This window comes from Cryptomeria japonica, chromosome 2 (genome assembly GCF_030272615.1).
Source record: "Cryptomeria japonica chromosome 2, Sugi_1.0, whole genome shotgun sequence".
Classification (NCBI taxonomy): Eukaryota; Viridiplantae; Streptophyta; class Pinopsida; order Cupressales; family Cupressaceae; genus Cryptomeria; species Cryptomeria japonica.
In genome coordinates this window covers 542,300,247-542,319,082 of record NC_081406.1, presented here as the reverse complement: position 1 = coordinate 542,319,082, position 18,836 = coordinate 542,300,247, and the positions used below count along the sequence as shown (strand labels likewise).

The 18,836-nt window shown below is 36.5% G+C and overlaps 1 protein-coding gene across 2 annotated transcripts in view; it reads right to left on the bottom strand.

The window, feature by feature from the left end:
- Nucleotides 1-18,836, bottom strand: part of LOC131066784 (uncharacterized) — a 262,967-nt gene that overhangs the window by 28,902 nt on the left and 215,229 nt on the right. For both annotated transcript variants that reach the window (XM_058001633.2, XM_058001632.2), the window contains exons 23-24: nucleotides 14,773-14,901; nucleotides 14,440-14,557 (exon numbers count right to left, since the gene is read on the bottom strand). In XM_058001633.2, the coding sequence (XP_057857616.1) occupies nucleotides 14,440-14,557; nucleotides 14,773-14,901 (247 nt within the window). The remainder of the gene's footprint in view (nucleotides 1-14,439; nucleotides 14,558-14,772; nucleotides 14,902-18,836) is intronic.

The following is an 18,836-nucleotide window of genomic DNA, read 5'->3' as shown; positions in this document are numbered from 1 at the left end:
GAAAGCAAGTCAATAAGCCAAGAAGCTTCAGTGGATCCAAATCACCCAAACATCATAAGGGATCGGATTTCACATTTGAAGAGAAACATTTAAAAGATACATCTCACAAAGAGCTTCTCAAACCCGAACTTCACCAGGACAAATCCTGACGTCATTTAAAATTTGATATATTTGTCGAATTAATTTAATTAATTTTTCAAATTGATTGTTCGCAAGGAAAGGACACCAGGAGAAAGCCTGAAACGCAAGTCGAAGAAGGATTGTGATCAAAGCCAGGCGCTTGAAGCTGGAGGAGAAAAAGATGCAGAAGCGCAAGATCAGAACCAAGCATTGGGAAGTGCGCCACCAGACCACTAAATTGAAGTCTACCACCGAGACCAAAGACAAAGAACATAGAACGCTACCTGAATTACGCATTCTTGAGAAATGCACAGCTAGATTTAATTCCAGAAATTCAGTTTTAAAACTAAAATTGTTTAATGTAAGGCTACCTATGGGTCCCGCTCAAGATATTTTAAAACAAAGTGGAACACAGGTCAGCTATTTCAAACTACCGGATAGACCCAAATTGCATCCAAACAGTTGTAGGTAGTTGAGATAGTGGTTGGGTCGATAGCTGAGAATTGAGTGGGCATGGATTAAAGCTGCCAGCTTCTGGAAGGCAGATTGCAGCCCCTGGATGCAGTCAATCCTGCCCATGGATTCATATTGTAAATTCTATAAAAGGCAGGAGCCTTTCTTTTGTAAAGGGTTAGACTCTAGTTAGATTATTGTTAGATTTTTAGGTAGTTAGACTGTTGGATTTCAGTTTTCAGATTAGGAGTAGAGTAGAACTACTACAGAAATTGTTGTAATGGCAGCTGAAGCAAATATATGAATGTTGAAATATGGTGTTTATTGTCTTTGCTTTCTTCTGTTTGCATGGTTTCTTTCAGCTAGTTAGAATTAGAGTGCAGAGATTTTAATGGTCAAGTATGGAAGGGTATTTGATGCATTTCTGGTTCATACCATTGGGGGCTTGTTGATTGTAGGCCACTATGCATGGTTAGTCTGAACCTTACTGTGCTTAGTTCAACTGCAGGTGTTCGTCTTAGACTATCCGAGAATTGGGTGCCTAAATGAATGTCTCCGGTCTGAAAATCTTTCATCCCTTGGAGATTGCACTGTTCTTGTCTAGTTGTGAGGGTGTCTCTAGCGAAACAAGAATTTGTTAATGGAAATCTGTCTACCCGCTACACTAGTCATTCTTATTGTTGTCCTTAGGTTTCCTATCCCTTCTCTTTTGCTTTTATTTCCTAGTTTGAGAATCAAATACGGACTAGTTTGTTGTAAAACGTAAGGCCCCTTGTGCTCACAGCAAAACACATCAATCGTTGAGTTATCCCGCAGTCAAGAACTGACATTTGGAACCTTGAGGTTGTCCCCTTTGATCGACTAAAAGCAACATTAGGGCTTCCTTATACAAGAGAAGATAGGATACTCGGCGAGATCATTCTATTCTGCATTGGCCGGATAGGATTGCAGCAATGCGACTTTAGCCACGTCAATACTATACTATACCAAAAATGTACCAAAGCCTATGAAGTTCTGACCAGATATAAATACAAAGTCAGCATTTCAGGTATGACATCTATGGCTCAAATATACTTTTAAAGTTCAGAACATAGTCAGAGTATTAATAGGGTGTGCTCTTCCAGATTGTGTATTTACTATTAATGCTTACAACAAAATTGTGAGATATTTCATCAACATATGGCCCAGTGGTAGGCTATATTAAGCTTGTCATCCTGACAGTAATGATATGAACTCTTGGTTCCCAGGAAAAAGGTACAACATATTTACATACTCTTTTTGAATGAACCAGTTTAGGCTATTAGAAAAATACAGATGACATTATGCCTATTGTTAACTTTAATTCAAGATGAAACTGGTTGGGCAATTTCCTTGTACACAAGCCAAAATGCTTTGAAAATTACAGACTTTCAACAAACAATAAGAAACTACGGGCAGAATGATTTTTATACTACTACCAGAAGTTGATGCTTTAATATATATTCATAACACAGATGACCAAAAGAGCAATTCTTTAGTGACCTAAACAACTTAATTAGGTGACAAAATATTTATCAAACAAGCTGCTGCTAGTCAAATCCCATTAATAGGAGATGGCTGTCAAGGTCTTTACTTTGAAATTGCCATTAAGATAGAAAACTGAAAAATAGAGATAGCAATTTGCTTCAAATTCCCAAAAAACGAACTGCATATTGGACTCTTTAAAACATTCTAGCTTGATCTCTGAATTCAAAATGGAAAATTCCAAACATAAAAGCTAATTTTGTAGAAAATCACCACCTCCTATGGTGCTACTCTGAACACAAATTGTACAATCCACCTTACAATTATAATCTCTTTGAAACTAGAAGAGTTTTAATTATTTGGATGAAGCTGATTTGTGGCCATAATTGTAATACTAATGCGACGAAACCCAGGAGGAAGATTCTCATTCTAGGATCCACATTATCAATTATCTTATTTCTTCTTGACCCATCTCTCTTTTGTGAGCATTGCAATGCATATGAGAACTGACAATAATTTGAGATGTTAAAAATTAAGCTTAACAATAATGGCAAACTTAAGTAAAAATAATAAAAATAACGTATAGCCCCTGAGCATAGGCTAGGACAGTTGGCTGATTTCTATGGTGTCCTGCATATCTGGAGTCCAAAACTCAATTCAAATTGTGAGGTGGGTGGGACATCCCAGCCAAGCCTGGTAGTTATAGTGGCTCACCCTGCATATCAGCACCTTCTAAGTATGCACCAAGTTGCTGGGCTACTGATTCCCCCAGTTAACAAAAATAATAATATATTCACCATATCAAGGGTACTACATCTCCGATTTAATTAAAAAGATCATCAAATTTATATGCAACAAATTAAGGCCTGTATTTCTGTACAAACAGGTTGTTTTTAGTTATATAAAAGTTAAAACTATATAGATAAATTGTGCCCTTCGATACAAATCAACGCCTCAAATTTCTGTTTGAAAAATGCATCTTTCCGATTATCAACCTTTGCTTTAGAATCAAAATTTCAATTCTGAATGTTATAACAAATTTTGCAATCCTATGAGTTTGTTTTACTTCCTATAGGATACTAAATTGATATTTAATAGATTAATCCCAAACAAGCTAATATTTTATGAACTCACTGGAATATTTTAATATATTGTAAATTCCTTTAAATTTAACTTTTCAAAAAAAATGACCAGACAAACAACAGCTTCAGGAGTACAAACAATTTCAATGTTTATATAGGCCATTGGCCTTCCCTTCCCTATTTTGATCTTCAATCTCAATTTTTGTACCACTTCTCTCTCCAATTCTCCAACCCTCCAACCATTGCATTTTATCCCTTTTATGCCTTGGAGTGTGTAAGTTCAACTGCTTCCAAAATGGTTCAATGATCATTTGCCACGTGTCTTTATATGATTCCCCTTCTCAAGATGCTTGCAGGCCTGCCTATTCACTTTATCTTCAATTTTTAGGGGTTCGCTTTTCGTTGAGGTTCAGAACTAGACTGTCCATCAACGTCCAAGACTCCTTTCAATCACTGTGTTACTTTCTTCTAGCTTGGTAGGGGTTTCGAGGATCTTTAGGAACCCATGCCTTCTCTCCACAATTGTTGGGGGTAAGAACATTGTTGAGAACCCAACGCATATCTACGCTTGTTGAGGTTCTTTAGAAACTCGTGTAAATTCATTGCTTTGGTCATCAATCTCATGAACTTCCCTAAGATCTCAAACACTTAGTCATCCAGGTAAATCTTGTATTCTTAATTGTATGGATCCATTGTGTTCACTATTATTGTGGTTGTTAAATTTTAAATAAGTAAAGCTTGTTCCCCCTCCACCTCTCCCCCCCAACTCCTCTCTCAGTATAAGTGTGTTATCATCAAGACAGATCTAGATTGCACAAAGGATATATATTGATCAAAGATAAGTAGTTTAACAAAAAAAATCAATATTTTTTTTGAAAAAAAAATAAATTAAAGGATTTTTCAAAAAAAAAAATAGTTTTTTTTCTTTAACTTTAATTGGTTTATACATATTGTAGGGTTGCATTTTTTATTTATTTAAAATTTGTAAGTTCTTATAACACTAATCTATCTAGAATGACCACTAGTTCAAGTTCGGTGATGTTGATGTGTAGCTAGGTCGGATCCTTGTAGGGCCGACCTAGTACACTTGATGGCTAATTGGCCTGTCGGCCTTAGTCATATTAATGGTTCAATTTGACATATAAATCTTGGTTGAGTCTGGCCCTAAATGGGCTGCAACATGTAACTTGTAATTGTATCTTGCTATGAATATTGGGCAAGACCTATATATAATGTAACTTGTTGATAGGACAGGCCCTATATATAAATGTAACATGTAAATGATTATTGGTCTGACCCTATATTGGGCGCCAACCTTAGATTATTATGAATTCAATTAGCAAGGCTGACCTAAGGCTTCTAGGTTAGTTTGTCACATATATATACAAAGTCATTTACAAGCATCATATACACAGTCAGAAAATCATCCTCTCATGATCAGTGAATTACTTCTGCTCATCCACAGCGAATTTGTTCTTCTAATCAGCGAACTCATTCAAGGTTTCATCTAGGGCTGGCGAATACATCTCTGAGATCAGTGAACTGCTGCTAGGGCTGGCAAATACATCTCTGAGATCAGCGAACTGCTGCTAGGGCAGGCAAATCCACACACAAGGCAGCAAACTTGTTCTAAGGGCTGTGTGTCACCTTCAAACCTAGTGAATATTCTGCATCAGATTATGAATTTCTCAGTTAAGTGTTGTTCATTCTGCTGTGTGCTTGTTGTGACGTATTCACACATCGCCCCATTGCAAATGGGGACCCCTACTTTTTTGCTTTCTACTTTTTTGCTTTCTGGGGTTTGCTTTCTAGGTTTTTAGGGTTTGTCTGTTAGCCTTTGCATGCTGGGTGTTATCACTAGGATGGCAGGCTCTGTTTGAGCCAGGGTGAGTCCACGGGGCCCCAGAATTAGGGTTTCTTTGAAAGTCTTCCTTAGGGCCTGGTTTTGCTCTTGTTGCTATTTGTGACTTGCTCAGTGAGTGAGTATCATCCTTGAAGGTTTGAGCTAGGTCAAGTTGGTGAGTGATGAAGTCTGGAATGTCATCCTGATCTTCAAATGCCCTGAAATTTGTCTAAGTCTGGAGTGTCTTCCTGAACCTGAAATTTGACTAAGTCTAGAAAACTGAAGAATCCTCCAAAAACTAGATTTTGAATTATAACTCTTGGAGGTCCAAAACCACTCTCAAACATCCTGAAAGTATATATGGAATATAACTTAAAGTATAAGAACATCTTTCTTCTTTCTTATACTTAAATGTTATATTCCATACATGAATCCTGACGAAGAGACCAAAATGTCAAATTTCGCTCCTGGCCCTTCCAAAGGGTCCAAAGCGAATTTCGCTCCTGACCCTTCCAAAGGGTCCAGAGCGAAATTCTCCATAAGAGCGAAATTCTCCATAAGACATTCTACATTGCCCAAAGTCATGAACTAGCTCATTCCCAGGCATTTGTGAAGGCAAAACACTTATTTGGAGTGAAGAAATGTGAAAATGAAGTCAGGATTTGAGCCCAAGGATGATTTTCGCTCCTGACCCTTCCAAAGGGTCCAGTGCGAAATTCCAAGAAGACACCTATTCTTCACCTTGTTTGCACTAAAAGTCTTGTTCCTTAGACATGTGGTGAAGGTTTTGATATGTTCTTGCCTAAGAAGTGTTTGAAAGCATTAAAGGATGAAGATTATGACCCAAGACATGAATTTCGCTCCTGACCCTTCCAAAGGGTCCAGAGCGAAATCCACTTTTCCTCCACTTTGCTCAAGGATATGACCAAGATTGTTGACTTTTGAGGCATAGTTGATAAAGTTTTGATGCATGTTTGCCTTAGAGAGGAGGTTGGGAATTTGAAATGGCGAAAATACACCTGGGAGGAGAGTTTCGCTCCTAACCCTTCCAAAGGGTCCAGAGCAAAATCCTCCATTTAGCCTTCTTTTGGCCTTAAAAACCTAGTTTGACCTTGCCTAGACCCAATTGGGTGATGGATTGTTTTGATTGCGATGGAAGGAAGTTGAATTGATCAAGTTTGAGCGAAAATGAAATGAACCTAGGTGAGAAACTAGCCAAGGATAGGGATTTTGCTCCTGACCCTTCCAAAGGGTCCAGAGCGAAAATCCCCTTAAAACTCAATTTCTCACTTATCAAGGCCAGGTTCATAGCTTCTAAGGCATGTATGGAAGTGTTTGACTTGTTCTAGCCCTAGGGAGTGACTTGAGGTGGAGGAGATGAAGGATTTTAGCCAAGAAAGTGAATTTCGCTCCTGGCCCTTCCAAAGGGTCCAGAGCGAAATTCTTGAAAACACTCATTTTCCCCTTAGCCGAAGTCAGGACCAAGATGGAGATGAAAGGAGAGTGGTCTATGTTTTCTCCCAAAACAAGATTGAAGTTTGAAAAATGAACTATCAAGCCCAAATCATGATTTTCGCTCCTGACCCTTCCAAAGGGTCCAGAGCAAAAATCTACCTAGACCTCATTCCCTTCCTTGTTTGACCAAATTTTGATTTGCAAGGCATGTTGAAAGGAAGAATGGACATATTTTTGCCTTTGGAAATGTTTGAAAGCAGTGGAAAGTGAGGATTTTGACCAAGAATGGAAATTTCGCTCCTGACCCTTCCAAAGGGTCCAGAGCGAAATTTCCCATAAACCTCATTTCCTTCTTTGTTTGGACCTACATTCTAGTATTGAAGTGATGGGATGTGAGAATATGAAGGATTTTAGCCAAGAAGGTGAATTTCGCTCCTGACCCTTCCAAAGGGTCCAGAGCGAAATTCCTTGCAAACCTATTCTTTTAACCTTGCTTGGGCTTAAAACTTTGTTCCTTAGGCGAGAAATGATGAAATTTTTCTTGTAAGGGAGAATGAGATTGAAAAGATGAAGGATCAAGTCAAGAATGAGAAATTCGCTCCTGACCCTTCCAAAGGGTCCAGAGCGAATTTTCTCAAAACCACCTTTTTTCCCAATTTTTGTGCCAAGCCTAGTGCAGACTAAGGTGAATTCAAGAAGGATAAGTCCTTAGGAATGACTTCAAATTGCCAATGATTATCAAATTTGAAGGAATTGAGCCAAATAGTGAATTTCGCTCCTAACCCTTCCAAAGGGCCAGAGCGAAATTCCTAAAATCACTTATTTTCCTTGCAAAATCAAGTCAAACTTGGGTTTTTATAGCTTGGATGAGTGAGGAGAAGTGTTTTCTTGCCTTTTGAGGTTGATTCAAGTTGAAATGATGGAGGAAGAAGACTAAAAAGTGATTTTCGCTCCTGACCCTTCCAAAGGGTCCAAAGCGAAAACCCTAAAAACCACCTTTTTTTCCAAAATTTGAGTGAAGTCAGGCCTAGACAAGGGTAAGAGAATCCATTTGGATTGCCTTGGAAAGACTCTTGATCACCAAAAATGCAAATTTTGAGCTAAAACTTGAATTTCGCTCCTGACCCTTCCATAGGTCCAGAGCAAAATTTTGGATAGGTCCTGTCCCTGGATAGGTTTTTGAGCGAATTTTCCTTTTCAAGCCCTTTTGAAGATCAAGCGAATGTTGCCAAGTTGAGAGATGGATTCAAAATGAGGGAGTCTAGAGGAAACAAAGTGAAGAGAATGGAATTGAGTGTGTATAAGCAAGCAAAAGGTGAATTTCGCTCCTGACCCTTCCAAAGGGTCCAAAGTGAAATTCTTCAAATCCACTATTTCCTCCTTGTGTCAAGTTAGGATTTTGATTCCTAGGGTGTGGTTGAGATTGGACTAAGGTTATTTAGCCTTGCAAGATGAGTTGAAGTGAAGAAGATGAAGAATTAAGCCTAAAAGGTGAATTTCGCTCCTGACCCTTCCAAAGGGTCTAGAGCGAAATTCACAAAATGTCATGTTTTCTTCAAGATAGTGTTGAGCCAAGTTAGTGATCAAGGTGAATGAACCTTAGAGATTTCCTTAGAAGAGATTGTCAATGAAAAAAAGGTGAGTTTTGACCTAAAGAAGGAATTTCGCTCCTGACCCTTCCAAAGGGTCCAGAGCGAAATTCTCATCATCACCTAATTTGCCCATGTTAGAAGCTAAAGAATTGAATCCCTAGGCTTTGTTGAACTAAAACTAGCATATGCTCACCTTTAAGAGGATTTTGGAGTGAAAAAATGAGGCAATTAAGACAAAATCAAGGAAATCGCTCCTGACCCTTCTAAAGGGTCCAGGGCGAAATCCTTGGAAACTCCTATTTTTCACCTTGTTTGGGCCAGGCAAAGAGCTAGTTGTGAGATAATGTTGAAAAGAGGTCTAAATTGGGCAAAATAGCAAATTTCGCTCCTGACCCTTCCAAAGGGTCCAGGGCGAAATTCTTATAGGGCCTGTCCCTGGGAAGGATTTTGAGCGAACTTTATTTGAAGTCTTCTTGTTGATGATTTAAGGTGGAAAATGCTTTGTTGAAATGAACATGTCATATGTACTTAATCACCTTTTGGTTTATTTTGCAGATGGAGAAAACCAGGCCAGGGCAAGGACGACCTCTTCCAGTCCAACATCATCAAGGATGACCTCTTCCAATCCAGCATCATCGAGGACGACCACTTCCAGTCCATCATCGTCAAGGACATTCCACAGGCAAAAGGGAAGACTCAAGGTGTTCAAGGAATTGCCAGCTACCTCCAGAATCTTCACTAAGGAACCACAAGATGACAATGAAAGGTGTTGCCAGCATTTCAAGGAGAGGTACTCCATTCATCAAACACATCAAAGACAGAGGAGAATCAACCAAGGTCGGTACCTGGGTCCGTTGAAGAAGCAGATAGTTTCAGAAGAGTTAATTAAAGTTATCTTCTCAACATCATCAAATTCAACATCAACCAAGTTACAAGTGTCAGACAAGGTGGCATCCCAATCATCATTCCTCCAGTCGGATTGGTCCACCTCAGCGTGTCCAGATTCAATGTACCTGACTCATCGGGGACGGCACAAACTTCGAGGCACCTACCCCTGCTTCCTATTGGTCCTCACCCTTGGAATGTAATTTTCTAGTTGGCTAAGGAAGTTTGTTGTAACAAACCCTAATTAGGGTTTCTATCTTGTAATCCTAGCCATTGATTCTAAATCAATCAGAGCCGTCTATTTGTAAAGGGTTTCTCTATATAAGCCCTGGCTCCTCATTTGTAAAAGGTTAATAGTGGGTTGATAGAGAATAGCTAGTTAATAGTTAATAGTTGGTTAATAGAGAATAGATAGTAGTGAATAGTCAAAGAGTAGGAAATAGTTAGAGTAGAATAGAAAGAGAAGGCCAAGATTGTTGCCAAGATGTTGTTGTAAAGGACTTGTAAACTTCATTGAAGAAATGGTGAATTCTATGAGTCGATTCAACAATTTGCATGGTCTCTATACTTCTCAAATTTGATTTCATGTTATTAGATGAGTGGAAGAAATGTCTATGATCGATGGTGAAATATGTATATCCATACTACTAGCAGTTTGTTGATTGCAGACTTGCCTTGTGTAGTCAACTGGAATCATTCAACTTAAGCTTAACTTCAATTGTCGCTTCTTCATTGATATGCATCAGCCTGATGGTGTCCATGCTTGTAGCAGTGATCTGAACATCATAAAGCTTTCCTTAGAAGATCGCACTAACCTTGTGGAGATGGTCCTGGGATGTCAAAGCAAGACTTGGTTAGAATTTCATCAAAGGTCATTCATTGCTCTTACATTCTTAGTATTAGAAATAGATCCCGTTTCAACCTTTCTCCTTTTTCCTTTTTTTTTTCAAAATCAACGGCCAGTAAAATCTCACATTCCAGCAATATACAAAGCAAATCAGACGTTCAGGCAGTCAAACGTAAGTCCCCTTGTGATTCCAGCAAAATCACATCATACCACGAGAAGCTTATCAACACGTAGAAAACCTACATACAAGAACCTTGGAGTTGCCTCGATTGATCCTTCGGCGAAATCTTCAGCAATCAGGAAACTTTGTTCAAGAGAGGATAAGGTACCTTTAGGTATTTTATTCTGTGTTCGTATGTGTACAAAAGACACATCAACAGTGCCCTAATTCGGGTTATCTGCTGATTATACCACTTTATGTGTGAAGTGAAGTTGTAAGACTTATACCGATGTCTGAGTTAATACAAATTTAGACTTTGTTGCTGGGTTTTTCACCTCCAAGAGGGAGGTTTTCCCAGGGTACTGCTGCGTTATGTGTGTTTCATTTCTTATTTTCTGCTTACTGTTATCAGTCTGATCTTAAAATTAATAGGTGGGACTTGAGGCAAACAAGCAATTTAAATATGATCAACTGTCTCCTCTATGGAAATATGTTACGAACTTACAAGTCATGATGCTCAAACATCTTGTAGGAGGTGGGGCTTTTTTTGGAATTATAATTATTGTGGGGTCCAATTTGAATGAATGAATGGAAGATTTTAATAACATCCATGAGGTCAAAGCAGCCAATGGGACCCACAGACAACACACACCCAAAAAGATAGGGCACCAAGTCCTTAGACAATATGTAACCTCTTCTCTAGGTTTTCTCTTCTGCAGTGAATTTTGATCAATAGGTTTGCTGTTTTTTCAAGTTTTGTATCTTCAAACAAAGAGTTTAAGTTGTCCGTTTTCAAAATGTCTTCATAAATGGCATGGATTGTAATGTCCCCTTTTGTTAATTACCCTAGTTTTGCCCTAGATCACTATTCTTAGTTAATAAGGGAGGGTTAGAGAGAGGGTACCTTTATCTTCTTAACGGGAAGACCTCCAACAAGTTAGAAAACAACCTACAGGCATAATACATAAAGTAAATAACATTTACAAATTAAACTATAAATGTAGAGATCATGAACAAAAATCGCAACTTGCTATTTAATTGGTGGGCTTGTGTGGACTGTCTTGAGTTTCACCAAATCTATCATGAAAATAATTAGATTTGCTAATACAGATTGACCATGTTTGGGGGAAATCTATAATGGCATTGACCGTATGATAGAAAAAATAAAGGTAATAATAGCATAGGAGAATGACCTTGAAGAAACATTTTTCCAAAGTGGGAAAAAAACAAAATGAACACACCCTTGCATCTCCTTGGATATGCATTATCCCCCAAATATTGTAGCACAAAGATACTTTCTTTGCTAGGGAGAACACCACCATATGGAAATAGTGAAGTTCCTAATGGGTGCAAGCTAGCATTCTAAAGAATATTCTCAAATCCAAAAGGGATGGATAATGTTAAGAACGAGTTTGGCAAGTTCATTTTAGAACAAGATCATAGTATTTGTGCTCTTTGAGACCAATACAAAGAAGACACTCGTACATGGTGGTACCTCCATGAGCAAGATTATTGGGTCCTCTAGCCTCTTGCAATCAGAATTCTATCACAAGTAAGCATTATTTATTTTATAACATTCTTAATATTTACCACTCTTTTGCATTTTTTATTTTTTAAGATGAATTGAGTTCCCAATTGTTGAGTACATGGTTATACTGAGAAGGGGAAGGTGAATCAGTATAACAAAAAAATTTAACATTTTCAACTTAATGTCACAAGCATATAACTTAGTCTCAAAGACATATTCATTGCATATTATCATTCACATAAGATCTAACTCTCATGCATCACAAATAGAACACAAGATATACATGGAAACCCTAAAGGGAGAAAACTGCAGAAAATTAATGCTTGTATATAAATTCTTCTTTTACCAATCTAATAGAGGCACCAAACCCTCATTCAATTTGTGAGAACCTTTCCCACTAGAGGCACCAACCCCTCATTCTTTTAGAGGCACCAACACCTCATTCAAATTTCCACCTTGTCAATGTTGCTTATTCGATAGATGATGGATCACAATTTTATTATAAATCTCTTCCAAAATCTGCTATAAAGTCTTCTAAAATTTGATCATAAGAGTGTCATAAAGTATCCACAATCTCTTCTCAAAAGTCTAACAAATTCTTCATATACTTCACCTGAAATCTGACACGATCTTCATATAATTCTCTCTCTTAATCTGGCATATATATTATATACTTGATTGTCTTCTTCACACATAATACACACGCTTCATCTAATCATTCCAATCTCTATTTATAACTGCATTCTATCAAGAGGACATGTCGTTTCACTTTTCATCACACCTCTTATTTAATATCATACCTCTTATAAAATCGCACCATTTGGAATAACAAAAATACATCTATATTAATTAAATTGGGCCTTTTGAGGAATGTTTTTCTCTTAACAAAATATGAGTCAATTCACACCTCTTCATTAAATCGCACCTTTTTGCCAAATATTCCCTTTGCAACTTAGAATCGCATATCTTCATTATGTGACTTTTCCTTAACAAATCGCATCTTGCTCCTTAGCCAAATTTGCCTTGCTTATTATGCAATCACTGGATGAAATCGCTGGCACATTAATTGCGAATCAAATCACATCTGTTGGAAAACAAACTGCCGCAATATATAACATAGTCGCTAATCACCATGGGTCAACTATAATAATTAATCACCACTTCTAAGCACATGCATACATTTCATTATATTTTATTTATTAATTATATTTGCTTCATTAAGTGCTACCACTTCCTTTAGTATGGATTACTTTTATTACTTGGATTACTATCTTTATAAATTGCTGTTATCCTCGAATTGATTCCCACAATGGATGCCGCTCTATTCTCATGATTCCTGCCCTTTAAGTAGTCAACACTCTATTAACAGTGATTGAATTGAATGAATGTTGGCACAGTGTGTTGCTCATTGATATTACGCTATTATATGCTACTGACCTTGGATTTTCATCTTGCGGAAGCTGCAGATTGATGGCATTAAAACAGATGCAAAAGACCCCACAACAATATAGAAATGATCATCTTAACCACCCTATTGATTAACAATATCTCTTGCACCATCTTGAATATTTTTCATTCATATAACATTTGACATTATATTAATCAATTCATGTATGGTGGTGCCACAACTTTATTATCCTATTTATTCCTTTCAGCTGCTTCATCCATGCCTCATCATTTGTCATAAAATCCATGTTGTTTGGAGTCTTTGAACTGCCTATGGACAATCAAACTATATATAATCTATGTCATGTCTTGCATCTTTATAATATACATCCTCAATTATTTGCTTGGTTAGTTCAGGTGACTCTAGCTGAATTCTAGTATCATCCAATGGATCTATAACATGGTTCCTTGAAGCTGCTTGTCTAGTTTATCCTCCTTCTGAACTTAAATCATTTCTCCTCTTCACAAGTCATCTTCCCTTTCTCTTCTTCACAAGTCATCTTCTCTATTACTGTCACCACTGCTTAGGCATCGACTTTTCATATCCAAATTTAGTATGCATCTTTGCAGCATTACCCAATGTATACTTACAAGGAGTGCATCTTATATTTTTTATTAAATTGCATTTGTAGTTCGTAGATACTTCATCCAAGACACAATTTAAAGACTTCATTGCTTGGAGACTTTGGGACCAAGACAGGATCATTTAGTCAAGGCACACATTGAACATATTAACTATGTTATTATTATAATATATTGGATGTTCATCATTATCCAGATATAATATAAAAAAATTATTTTGGGAACGATTTTGGTGCATATATATTTTATATTTTTGCATGGCTAGAAAATCACTTCCTGTCCTTCTCAAAAGAGGGGCACTCTAACTTAGCAAGTTACAGGCTAAAAAGTACTAGCTACATGAAGCTCTGAATAAGTATGAATGCTAATAAGAGAGACATCTCCTTCATTACAAATGGAATAGGGAAACCACAAGAATTTAGAGAAGGTTGATTGGCTAAGGACTTCTAACCAAATGCAGTATTGAGGGAGGCTTAGGACATTTATATATGACGGATGTTAATTTCCTTGACAGATTGATCTAATATTTACCATTTGTCCTTTGTTGTTTGTCTCTTTCTTTGTTGATGTACTATATTACACCTGATATATTTTCTATATCCAACAGTTTTTTCTAGTTATTCACAAAAACAAATGTATTATTTTATTTTTCAGACTATCATAGGTTGCTGATAGTATAAGATGATTGCTGGAAGAAGAATTACTTAAGATGAAACCAGAGGAAAAGAAAAATATCTTGTTTACTTACGACCTAAAGTCATTTTAAGCTAGCTATGCCAACCAAATTTAGTCCTTGTGTCAACATTGATAAAAACCATGGCCAGTTCTTTACCCTAGCCATTTTGATTTCAATACTCATCACTGTAGTACTCTCTGCTTTGCCTTACAAATCAAGGTTTAATAATTACTATTTGGGCTGGCATCAGAAAGAGAATGGACAAACCTGTGTGCGCCTTTCAGTTTCCAAATCAAGACTATGTCGTAACTCTCTAGTCTTTGCACGCTCTTTCTCTAGTACTTTTTGTCTCTCAACCTCACGCTCCACTTCAGCAATTCTTTCCCTACGTTATACCCAAAGAAATTATATAATCATCACTGATGCTCAGGAGTAGTACACATAAACTCATGTACACCACTGTTAGATTAAGCAAAAATATAAACCTTACAATTAAGTTACCATTGGTCATAAAATAGAACTCCAAGAATTATTTAAATTTATTTTCATCCTAAAGAGTCTTAAAATTTCAAATAATTGGTAATGTAGTAAGATAAAAACCTATCAAGATCTTGGAGAAGCTCTATTTCTCGCAGGGCTGTCTCTTCCAAAGTCATCTGGCGAGTGCGCCGTGCAATACGTTCTCTTTCTCTCCGAGCTGCTATTTCAGCTCGAATTTCAGAATGCTCCCTGATAAGCATGAAAGCAACTCCATGTATCAAAGAAGAAATAATTGATATCTGAGATATGCATTAAGAATACAATATATTATGCGCTTTAAACACATTAAAAGATACAAGCATATTTACCTATACTATTTTATTAGAATCAACCTTTGTGGATATCAAAAACATCTACCCACCCTTGGGTCAAACCCACCAGTCCATTCTATTTATTGTAGAAGCCAATCTCAAAAAGTCAAAATGGTATTCAAAGCATTGAGTCAACCACTACTAGCAATTTGAATTTTGTAGAAAGTCATATCTATAATCAAATTATCAAACTCAACATATTCATAATGAGATTGAATAAAGACAAGAACTATTTATTATTGTATTATAGTGCCTGGCTGACTTGAAATACGGTTCTGCATAATCGTGCGATTCGTGCCATTATCAAAATCAAAATGCTTTCAGTTTTAGATACTATAGTTAACAAAGCAATATCTTAATGTAAAATAGCACAATAATAAAACATATAAATATGTGAAATGTGTCATTAAATTCTTAAATAACAGTAAAGATTCAATACAAAAATGCAAACGCTCCATAGATGATGTATCTTTGGATAGAGAGAGGTTATCTTCCATAACCATTTTCTTGTGTGACTTCGTCTCTCTTATACTCCATATAGTTCATAGATTTGTCGTACATGCGCCTAAAGACAGTAATCATAAAAAAATGCTTCCCATACAGCATGGTTATGGTTTTTATCTGTGAATCATTATTTATTTTCAATTATAGATGTGCCAGACGCATAGTTTGTCCTAAAGTATGTTTCTGTTGTTAACTCCATTGCTAACATTGGGTTTCAACTTTGGGGATGAATAGTTTTGTAGACTGATTCATGTACTTAAATCATTTGGAAATTCTTTGCATTGTATATCAGGAAAGCTTTAGGATATTGTGTTTTGTTTATATTTATCAACATATTTTCTTAAATACTAAAAGCATGTCCAAGGGGTTGAGCTTAATTGGTTAAAATGTTGGATTTTCATTATATAGACCCAAGTTCAAATCCCATAGGGACATCTAAAATGAAATTCTAAGTTGTGACCTTGGTCTTCCATAGGTGATTTGTAGTGTGCTTGCTTGTAAAGAGCTTGTATCGGTCTCATGTTGATGCTCACATGAGCAGAATATTTGTAAACAATATACAATAAAAATAATAATAATGATAATTAAAGCAAGTGACTCGATAAAGGAGTGTCATAATAGTGTGTGATGCATTCCCCATTTATACCACTAATCTGGAGCTTATGATCAATCTAGACGGAAACTTGTTAAATAGCTAACTCAAATTGGATTGAATCTTGAATTGAAAAACAACAATAGTATTTGGGAGTTAAATAACAAATTTCAAAACTTGGCAAATATTTCCTGAATCTTTGGTGATTGTTTTTCACTTATGTGCCGTTAGGGGGTTTTTTTCCTCATCCAATTCCCAAAATCCAAGTTTTCACAATGCTGCATTCAAAGAAAAGATCAGCCCGAGTCTTAAGTTCTGTAATTCCACCTCCATGCTCACAAAACCATTCATAAACTTCCTTTCCTGTTCACAAGGAAAGCATTTGTTACATCAAAACGGATCCTTCTCCCAAAGTACATTTCCCAATTGAACAAATGGGAAATAGACCATGGTCACTCAAACAAAAAGCACTTATTGTAGGGTCGTGGGCATCTACCCAAGACCCAAGACACACAAAGCTTTGGAAATGGATTAGTAAAAACCAATTACATTTATTTTGTGGCTATCTGCATCACTACTGAAGAAATAGAGAATATCTTCTAGGAAGGACTATGGTTATGGGAAAACTAGTTCTCCTAATGAAGTGTTGAATCCAATCTTTCAATCCCACTAATAATCTTCAAAGCAGAGTACTATTGTGGGTACATCTACCCCTATTGCAAAGTTAGTTATAGGATGTACACTCCCTCTATGGGATTGGAAAATCCACTGGAGAATATATCGCAGAATCAAATTTTAATCTTCAATGAAGTATCCTAAACCATGTTTGAATAAGCAAATATACAAACCAAGAGAAACCACTCCCTAATTGGCTTCACTTAGATTTGGGAGGGATTGACTAGAGACAACCTACAGATTATGAAAACAAACCATTTTGTTCACATTATACCACAAACATAGTCATTTGTCTAGTGTTCGTCAAATGTCACTTTCAAAGGAATCATTAGAGACAAATTGATAGGAAAGGTGTGAAACTCACAACCTTGAGAAACTATTCAAAAGGAGAAGCCATAACACACTCCTAACGTAGACAAATGAAAAACTATTGCTTACCTCACATCATCAAGCAAATTCCAATTTCAACCCAAACAACAAAAGCTCCATCAAAGGTTTATTTGCATAGGCAATATCCTCATAGGGATTATGTGAGTGAGATATTCACCTCAAATCCCATTACTCCACAATGAAAATCCTATGCCCATGAAAGACATTCAATTATCAAAATCCAAGTTCGTGATTTAGATTGCTTTCGATACAAAATTTTCTTGAGTCTTTTTGACAAAAATACTCTCACAATTTTCTACCAAAAGCAAACTAAATAATCCTATGCCCAATTCATATTGTTATAATTCTACTCTCTTGTACCTCTATTCTATAGGATAAAAGAATCCAACAAATGGTGCAAATGATTTTCACCCACCCACTCTTTTCTCTCATAATCCACTCATTGCTCCCATTGTCTCACACGTTTGAAGAATTAGATGCATGCTGGAAGAGGATTACTAGAGAAGAAATTACGAATTCAGCACACAATAGAGAAGCTTACTGCATCCAGCATCTCCCTCAACAAATCCATGCAAATCATCATTTCTTCATAATTTCACTTATGAGTATATTAGTGAAGATCATATCTTGTAATCGCAAGGTATTCCCCTTCATGGTATAAGAATACAATGACCTGGTTTATTTTTTATCCAAGAAATCAAATTTGATTTCCCTAGATTCACTCACAAAAAGATTTCTCCTTGGGGACCCTTCATTTCATGTTCTCATAATGGCACAAATCAGTCCAAAGGGACAACTATTATTTGCCAACTAAGCAAATATCATAGTTACATAAATTAGCACAAATTGTTGAAACTTCCCAAGTCCCAAGGTGAACAAGTCTAGTTAAGGCTATACTCAAGAACCACGTAAACAATGAGTTTAAGCAGATTCATCAAGTTTGGCAAAACACGTCAAACCTAATAAGTCCCACTATAAGGACTTGGCCATGTAGCCAAATGTTAAAATGAGACAAAAAGGAAAAAAGAAGCAAAACAAAGACACTCAAATGTCTAACACTTGAATGACCTATGACACTCAAAAGACATTCACTTCATTTGCAACCACAAGAAGAAGGAAAAAAAGAGCATTGGAGCAAAACACAATCCATTGAAACAAAAGTTAGCTCACAACATTAGCAACAAACCTTGATTGAATGCAGCTTAAATGTTTGTAGCAGCCCTTACAGCATCTAAAGAAGCCTACTGTGCATTTGGAAAAGCCCATGTTGATTTGAAACAGCCCACCACCAAGTTGGAGCTAATTTGAAGAAGCATTTTCCTATTTTGAATCTTTTTCTTCCTCTTTTTTTCCCATTTTGCATGTCTTCTACATTTGTTTTCTTTACATTTTAGATTTATGGCATAAGAAATAAATGCAAGAAAAATGCAGAGAACTCATTTTTCCCTTTTTTTTCTCTTGTTCATTGTGGATTTTTTTCTTTTTATCTCTTTTTATGAACAAACCCTACTATTTTTTCTAATTTTATTTATTTTCTAGCTGCAAATCCTAACTATTATATTTTTTTTTCTGATTTTTTAATCTTAGTTTATCTAGAAACCTTAAATGTTAATTTCATTTTTTCAATTACTTGTTACTGCAAATTATTTCAA